This window comes from Leptonotus elevatus, chromosome 17 (assembly GCF_054856555.1).
Source record: "Leptonotus elevatus isolate MCC_2025b chromosome 17, RoL_Lele_1.0, whole genome shotgun sequence".
Lineage (NCBI taxonomy): Eukaryota > Metazoa > Chordata > Actinopteri > Syngnathiformes > Syngnathidae > Leptonotus > Leptonotus elevatus.
The window spans coordinates 12,506,784-12,515,704 of NC_141255.1; the positions used below are offsets into that span (position 1 = coordinate 12,506,784).

Genomic DNA, 8,921 nt, shown 5'->3' on the forward strand with positions numbered 1-8,921 from the left:
TTGAAGCACTTGTTTTCAGCGCTTGAGCATTCGTATGCAATTTCCACAACAGGATAAGACGTTATCAGGCAACACACTTCCTGTGTGAGCAACTGTCTATCAAAAGCACACACACACACACGCACTCTCACAAATGTGCAAGCATACTTTCCAAGTGTGCTTCACTGGCATTGTTTGAGCGTCGCCTTCAGCATGAAGCTCTTCTTGGCTGTCCTCCTGTGCGCCATCGTCACCGCAGTTAAGTCCATAGGCGGTTGCCATAGTGACCGGGATGCGGACCACAGAGAGCGGCTCAACTGCACGGCGGCCGGTCTCAGCGGCATCCCTGCGGGTCTCCAAGCCACGATCGAGGTAACCGTGCCACGACTTCTGGTAAAATGAGGCAAAAGTTCGATTTTATGTGCATCGGGTATCTTTGTTAGAATATCTATGCCAGTGACATTGGATTATTTTGCACAGTAGTCTCAAGGCACCAACAGTATCTCACAAAAGCTAAACCCGAAGTGAAAATGTCCAAATTGAGGAGTTATTTTCTCTCCCGAGTGTTATGTGACTCGTTAGTGTCCTCAAGTGTCAGGTGTGACTAGACCATTTCAGATTATGTCAAAATCTTAATTTTGTTTTGGTTCTTGTCCGTTACTGTTTCATGAATGTCACGAAATACTGTATCTCTTCTTTTGCGCGACCACTAGATGCTGGTTATTGCACACACTTCCTACTTCCTGTTTGACAGTTTAATCTCTTCCCTTGTGAGGTTCTCTTGTTTCCCAGGAACCAGTTCTCCAGCCTGTCCTGGGAATCCTTCCAGATGTTCAGCAAGCTGTACGAGCTGGACCTGACAGCCAACGAGGTAACCGACCCCATGGGTCACGTGACTAGGTTGCGCCTCACTAAAATCCACCTCGCTGTCCCCTTCAGGTGGATCAGGTGATATCGAGCGCCGCGCCACTTTTGCCAGGTCTCAGCGTCCTCCGACTCGGACACAACCGCCTCACATCTCTGGCCGACAGGGCCTTCTCCGCCTGCCCCACCCTAACAAATCTCTACCTGGACAATAACGCCATCGAGTCTCTGAACGATGACACGTTCGCCGGGCTCAGCAAGTTGGAGGTTCGCGTGTTAGCGTGGTGGAGATCTTTTCAAGTCATACAAAAAGCAACATGAAAATTATTAATTTTTTTTGCCTGTTCCTTACACATCCTTCCTGTCAGATCCTAGACCTGACGTCCAATCGCATCAGGGTTCTGCCACCCCACTTGCTCCGCCCTCTGGTTGCCATAGAAACACTCTACCTGGAAACGAACCAGGTAGGAGAAGAGAGACGAGATTGTGCGAGACGTCTGAGTGCCCTCCACTTCCTGCGTTTCCTCCTCAGATCAGCGAGCTGCCGGACGATTGGTTCAACCCGAGGGAGGACGTGCCCTACCTGTACCTCTCGGCCAACCCGTGGGCGTGTGAATGCAGCCTGACGTACCTGCACACGTACCTGGAAGACTTCTACTTCAACTTCTACGTGCGCGACGGCAAGATCATCTCGAGAGACCCCAGGAGTTTGGTTTGTCTCCCCACGTACCAAACTTACCTCCTCTTTGTAAATGTCTTAAACCGGGGATGTTCGGATCATTTTTTGCACCCAAGTCTGAGTCCCAGTCACTTGATTTTGAGTATCTGCTAATACCAAGTCCCGATCTGATACCGAAAAAAATAGTGCATTCAACTGTTACACTAATGTAACAGTTGGATTGATTATTGTTCATTAGTTATGCCTGGAATGTGAGGCACAAAGATGACGTCATAGAAAAGTGTCGGCTGTTGTAGCGCTACAGTACTTAAGCAACAGAGCAAACCCAATACCCTGCACATGAAAATAACTCTCATACTGTATTCTCCAACTTCTCATGAAGTGATATTGTATTTAGTAATTTACCCCGTCCTTGCACAGCTTCCGATTCCGGCCAATTCAAACCAGTCCAACTCCAAGACACCAATCCAATTAATTGCACAGCATTTCTGTTAGTGTCCCTTCTTCTCCACTCGCGTACAATTTCTACAGAAATGGGATTCTCTACTTGCGATTTGTAATTGCAGCTTGTGCCATACGTGAGGCATGTGCGTTCCATTAAAAGTCAAAACTGGCTCTGGCCTTGCAGGTGTGCCACTCGCCTCAGCGATCCAAAGGTCGAGCCGTCATTGATGTGGACCAGGATGACTTGTGTCCGCCTTCTACGACGCCACAGACCGCTACCACCCCTCTACCGCCCAGCGTCACCAGCAGTGTCACCGAGGGTTCGGAGTGGGAGAGTGAGGGTGCCAGGGGCGATGGGCCTGTTGCTAGGCAGCCTGCAGTGACCACTTCCAGCACTTCACTTCCTGACCACTCTGGCACCACAACCACCGCGTCGCGCCCTACGACTCCAACTTCATCACTTCCTACCACCGAGTCACTTCTTACAACTTTAACTGCAACTCTTCCCGCCACTCTCCCAGCTGTAACGCCCGCCAGCTCTGAGGACCCGCGGTCGGGGAGGAACGAGGGTGGCGCCACTCCACTCCGCCACATGCCCGGTGCCGGTGTGTTTTGTGTGTGGTTGTTTGCCGGTAATGTGTGTCTGTGTGCATTGGGGGCAGCGAGTTCCCTCATGACTCTAGTGAGACTAGTGGTCCTGTACAGGGGGGCGTACAAGCCACTGAGCACTGCGCTGGCGACAGGTGGCGGCGCCCAGCAGGTGAGGCTCTACGGTGGCATGACCGCAGTTTATCGCTCTGTCCTCTTTGTGAGCCGCAAAGATGGGGAGATGGTCCAAGGGGGCCCGGTGTACAGGACGACCTTGCACCGAGCTCCCGGGACACAGGTGGCGCTGCAGCAATGGAGTGATGTACTGGGCGAGCATCAGGATGGCGCGGAGTGGAGGCAACGCTTCAGTGTGCTTCTGCGCCAGGAGAGGGAGGGGCCGGACGGTGGGAGAGAGGAGCGAGATTGGGTGGTGGGCGCGTGGCTGGCACAACAGCTACCCAGCGTGACCCCGGAGTGCTGGCCCACTTACTAATGTCACTTTAGTTTCAGTTTGCAAAATTGCTAATGCTAATTAGATTCATTGGTTCATACACGATGTACATTTAAAATGAAGACAGCTAAATTAAATCTAGTTATACAGTACAGTGCAAAATATCTTGTCAAAAACTATATGACAACTTCTTATTAATCAGGATGTAAAAGAAAATGACATAATAAAAAAATATACTACACTACGGACTATTCCAAAAAGAAAAAAATTCTAAAAAGCATGAAAGGTTCACATTTCACCAAAAGATAACACAAATGTAACCACAAAAATCCCGATCAATTAGCTCTGCTAGTGAAAATGTATTCGAAGATAATTATTGTGTTATTTTTTAAGCCAAATTGACTCTACCCAAAGCCCCATGCATGTACTATTTATTATAAAATAGTTCATAATTTGTTTGTTTGTTTTTATTTAAAAAATGAAATAATTTCAAGGGTGGTCGGAATGATAACAGGTTAATTAAGACACCACCTACCGCATAGTTTCATTTCATTTGAGTTTGTATGTATGAAATTGCGCCACCGTGTGTCGACGATTGATTGCCAACAGGTGGCTCGTTGTTTTGACTTTTGAACTTTTAAGATATATTTTTACTTGAGTCCACGCAACTATTTAGCTTAACTTGTGGCTTTTTAGGCTTTAAAAAAAAAAAAAAAAAACTTTATTCTATTCATCTAAGCAGCAAATGAAACTTAAAATAGTCTCTTGTTTTTACCTTGCGTCTTGACGGTGGTTGACAACATGGCGACAGTCGAGGTCAACTTCCGGTTTGTGGAATGCCTAAACGTCACTAATCAATTCATTAAACTGAACTTCCGCCTCTTCTTGTGAATTATTTTTACATTATTATATCGTCTCTCTTTTTACCGTATTTAAAAAAAAAGACAATTTTCGAGAGAAAAAAAATATATAGGTATATGAAGTTGTACTTTTCAAAACCTAAATAAAAAAAAGTAATTTCAACAAGTGATTTTTAAAAATACAACTTTATTCACATAATATCATGAATGTTATTTTTAACCGTACCTTACACCATGGGACAGTATTATAGAAAAGTATATTGTTTTTATTCTGAAAGAAAATGTATTACTGTAATATATGAATTTTGTTAAAAACAAACAAACAAACAAAAAACACTTGGTGTCAGATTTATGTGATGATAAATCACAATCAAATCTGAAATTGTAATAAGCCCATAGTTTAAGAACCCCTGATTTATACGATTACAAAAAGTTAATTAAGGGAGACATACATTTTATACTTGAAAAGAGATCTGAGGTGTCTGTTAGTTTGCTTTAGTCAAAAGTCTCCTAAGAATAAAAAATGTAGACATATATTATAGACACAGCATATGATTACATCCGCTTGTTTATGGGATGAACAGACATAGTGAATCTGTTGCATTATCACTGGTGGGTGTAATTCTTTACCAAGACACCAAATTATGCTTGGGGTAATTATGTTCATTATCTCCACCATTTGGTAACAAATCGGCGGACTTGGTTGCAGACATTCCAGACACACAATTATTTAGATACAAACACAACCAGAAAAATCAATTGTGCAGAAGACGTCCTCTGTCGTCAGTATTTGTTTGGGTTAAAGGTCATCATAGCCTGCTCTCAAAAATGCAAGGGTCTTCACCTTGCCCAACCGGAGAAGATGTTCCGCCCACTGCCTCAGGCACTAACAGGAAAAAGAAGTGTAAAACAAAAAAAAAAGGCAAAATATCACTTGGCATGTCAAGACATCAAGTGAGATGTCTTGAATGAGTTGAATTGGTTAGAATTTTATGAAAAATATGGAAGGGTCAAGTACATTTGTAAAATATCTGCAAGAATTGGGAAATTTTGTTATGGAAAATGTGCAATACTGAAAAATATTTTCCCATATGTCACTAGCATTCCTACAATAAAAGATTCTACGCTGACCTTTGACCTGCCGGCTCAGGAGGCGTGGCCCCGCCAGGCCGATGCCCAGTGCCCCAATGGGCGCGGTGATCAAGATGGCTAACACAGCTAACGTTAGCACGTCTAAACCGAACTTCTCCAATGTGTCATCACCCACGTCCCGCGCCGTGTCCAACGCCGTAGAACCGATGGCTGCCTGTTACACATGTAGGTTTACGTTTTGAGGCCACTGCCGTTACCAAGTTTCACTGGACCTGTGCTGAACTTTAACCTCTAGCTAGATCGGGCGAAATACCTGCACCGTAGCTTTTGGCAGCCAGGCGATGGCGATGAAGAGTTTCTCCTTAAGCACAAAGCCTGCGCCATGTACCAGCACGAAGGTGGCGGTCAGTCGCACCACCAGACCGATTGCGATCACAGCCACACCCAAACCTGCACAGAACCGCAGCTGAGTCAACACGACGCGATAGGTTGCTGCCTCTATTGTGCCAGATGTGCTTCTCACCCACAGTGCTGGAGCTCAACGTTGTTATGATAATCTGTGTTCCAATCAGGCCGAAGAGCAGGGGCTGGAACACGTCCCAGCACCTCCCCAATATGGCGGCCACCTCCGCCTGCAGAGAGACGCCATATCATTGGCTGTCCGATAGAAATACAGAAATACTTCACCACTATAAAAAGTCAGTGTGCTGATGTTTCATCCAGAAGCTGTTTTCATGTGATGCATCAGCAGTCATTTTATTGCGGTATGGTGTTTAGAGAGGAGGTCACAGTATGATGTTTTGTATTCCTCAACAGGTTAGAGGTTGGGTGAAACTGTAATTGCCAGATTTCACCACTAGGTAGAGTATGTGTGCTGAAGTTGCAGGATACCTCAGTGGTTGTCTAATTGAGTTACGGCATCTAATTTTTCTAACGATGTGATTTAGTATCTACCTATCTATCTATTAGAGTGGAGACCACCACATGACATTTGTTATTCCTCCAAAGGTTTGAAGATGGATGGAATTGTGACTGCTAAATGTCACCACTATGTGGAGTAAGAGGGCTGAAGCCGTTGGCTACATCAGTGGTGGTATGGTGTTTAATAGAGTGGAGGCCATGGTATGAGATTTTTTATTTTTCAAAAGGGTTGAGAATGGAGGAAACTGTAACAGCCAAAATTGATCACCAGGGAGAGTACGGACACAAACCATTCATCCAGAAGCTATCCCATGGGATACATCAGTGGTCGTCTAATCGAGGTATGGTGTCTATTACAGCGGAGGCCAGGTCAAAGTATGCGATTTTATTAATCCAAGAAGACGTTAGAGATTAGTTGAAACCATTGATTCCAGATTACACTACTAGTTGGTAGAGTAGGTGTGCAGAATCTATCTATTACCTTTTCAGCGCGCCAACCCAGCGCGGCCAGGAAGGCCAGAACCAAGGTGCACAGGCCGCCGGCCCCGGAGGCTCCCACCACTTGAGTGAAGAACACGGCGAAGATGGAGAAGCCCAGTAGGAGGAAGCTTCTGGTCACCACCACATCCTCCTGCACCAGTGCCACCTTCAGCCGGATATCAAGGACATGGACCACATGCTCAAACTGTTTTCCATACGCACCTGATCCACGCTGGGGAAGAAACACAAGAAGATGCCCACGAGGACGCCTCCCACCACACCACCCACCACCTCCAAGAGACCCTTCAGGACGCTCATCCACGTGGAACCTGCGCAGATCGGCATGCACGTGTGCACGGAGAGCAAAACTCAACCCTGCCCAAGTAAACAGAATCCGAACCTGTGGAGAAGGCCACGCCCAAACACGTGGAGAAGCCCGTGATGGCCAAAATGTCGTCAAAGCTGCCGGCAGCCATCAGGAGCGTCGGGATGCCCTGCGGAATGCCCGGAAGAACTTCACTAGAAGCCCAGATGAACCTTTGGAGTAGCCCGGTAGAACTTTAGTCCGGGAAAACCATCTGCTTACCTTCTCGCTTCCGTAACCTTCCTTCTGGAGCAGCAACATGGATGGAACCACCACGGCTGGTGACACCGCCGCCAGGACGAACCTGCGCACGCATGCGCACGGGTTACGTGTTTGTCCGCAACCAGGCCTACACGCAAGACGTACCCCAGCAGGAAACCCCACACCCAGGGCAGAGCCAACAGGAAGTGCGAAACCACGGCAACGACGCACGCCTCCACGACGCACGGCCCGACCGCCAAGCGCAGGCACACGGCCTTCAGACGACGCAGCGCCTGAAAGAAGACCCCCGTTATCACGTGTGTGTGCATACGCGTGTGTGTGCAGTACCGAGGGGTCAAGGCCCAGTCCGGCTCGGGCCAGGATGATGGCCAGTGCTACGCTCCTCAAAGCCGCGGACCAGGTGGCGTCCACGTAAACGGCGTCCGTCACGTATGGAACGTTCCTCAGGAGCAAACCAGCCAGCAGCATGCCTGCGTAAACACACACACATGCAAAGCATCAGGTGTGTGTGTGCGCGTGTGTGTGTGTGTGTGTGTGGCAGACTGGTCATACCAAGCAGTGGCGGGATGGGGGGCAGGCCAGGAAACTGGACCATCCCGAGTAGTCGCCCCCCCAGCACGGCACTAATGAAGATGATGACAACGCCGAATACTCTCCCTCCCGGTAAACACTCACTTCCTGTTACTGACCACGCTGCGCCGAAGAGCAACGCCAACACACATGCTGTACGCGCGCGCACACACACACACAGGTTTGTTTTATTATCTTTGTGGGGACATCTCATTAACATAATGCATTTCCTAGCCCCTTCCCCTAACCCCAACCATAAAAAATGATTGCCTACCCCTATTCCTTACCCTAACCTCAACCATAACCCAATTCAAACTTAAACTCTAAAACCAAGTCTTGACCCTCAAAAAGAGGTCTAAACTTGTGGGGCCCAGCAAAATGGCCCCACATTGACGGGTGGGCCCCACTATGTTACAAAAATAAGACCACACACACGCACATAAACTAGGCGTGTCAGGTCATACATTCTTTTTGCGTAATTAATTGCATGACTTCAGTTAGCTCATGATTAATCGCAAATTTTATATTCATTCTAAATGTACAATAAAATATTTTTTCTAAGTTTCATACTCTTGTTAACATAAAAGTCGGAAAAAAATAAACTAATAGAAATATGGCTGCATTTTTGATACAGTTTCATAATAATTCATAAAATTGAGTTACAATTAAGAAGATGTACTGTACTGTAAAAAAACGAGTGTGGTATTGATTTGTGTTGGTCATTTTTCTGCCACTAGATGGCATAATTGCATTTGTAAGACGTTGGTGACAGCTCAGTGCATTTTTCTTTTCAAATACTAATTTTGATGTGGACGTGTCTGCTGCGTTGCGACTGGAATTTCCTCCAGTACAGGCTTTCCAAATAAGGGGCGGTCATTAATCGCACGTTAAAAAAAAATGGTTGGCGTTAAAGGAACTTTAACTCAAAACTAACACACTCATTTTCACACCCCTAATATAAACACGTAGGCTACATACAGATACACACACACACACACAATATTGGCTGGATGGCACCTTTGGTGATGATCAGGTTGAAGAGTCCATGCGGTCGAGGACATCTGTTCTTCAAGCGGCTGAAGGACGAGGCGCAGCACGAGGCGCAGCACGAACACATCTACACACACGCACACACACACACACACACACACACACACGCACACACACACGCACACATAATTACTGTGTGTCTGTGTGTGTGTGTGCACGGCAGACCTCACCGTGTCATCCAGCTAGTCCGTTGTCGTTGCCACCACAGCGATCTCTCTGGACCTTTACTACCACAATGCACTGTAACCTGTATGTGACTCTGACACACACACAGACACGCGCACACACAATAAAGTCTTGCACTTTGACCCCTCTTGTATGTGCTTGTGTGTTTTGTGGATTCCTTCCTTGTTGTTC

At 46.7% G+C, this 8,921-nt stretch overlaps 2 protein-coding genes across 2 annotated transcripts; one reads left to right on the forward strand and one right to left on the reverse strand.

The window, feature by feature from the left end:
• The first annotated feature begins 42 nt into the window (after positions 1–42).
• gp1ba (glycoprotein Ib platelet subunit alpha) lies at positions 43–3,846 on the forward strand. Its single transcript, XM_086059042.1, has 6 exons — positions 43–351; positions 755–850; positions 919–1,110; positions 1,212–1,307; positions 1,376–1,555; positions 2,151–3,846. The coding sequence occupies exons 1-6, from the start codon at positions 193–195 to the stop codon at positions 3,045–3,047; spliced, it is 1,620 nt and encodes a 539-aa protein (XP_085915168.1). The 5' UTR covers positions 43–192; the 3' UTR covers positions 3,048–3,846.
• Positions 3,847–4,080: 234 nt separating this feature from the next.
• Positions 4,081–8,913, reverse strand: LOC147159979 (sodium/hydrogen exchanger 9B2). The gene is made up of 13 exons (XM_086058504.1): positions 8,735–8,913; positions 8,532–8,631; positions 7,497–7,667; positions 7,272–7,414; positions 7,089–7,216; positions 6,945–7,026; positions 6,759–6,852; positions 6,581–6,687; positions 6,360–6,509; positions 5,481–5,589; positions 5,271–5,407; positions 4,997–5,171; positions 4,081–4,751 (listed from the first exon to the last, which is right to left on the reverse strand). Exons 2-13 carry the CDS (start codon positions 8,629–8,631, stop codon positions 4,675–4,677), a joined length of 1,473 nt encoding a protein of 490 aa, XP_085914630.1. The 5' UTR covers positions 8,735–8,913; the 3' UTR covers positions 4,081–4,674.
• Between the last annotated feature and the right edge of the window lie 8 nt (positions 8,914–8,921).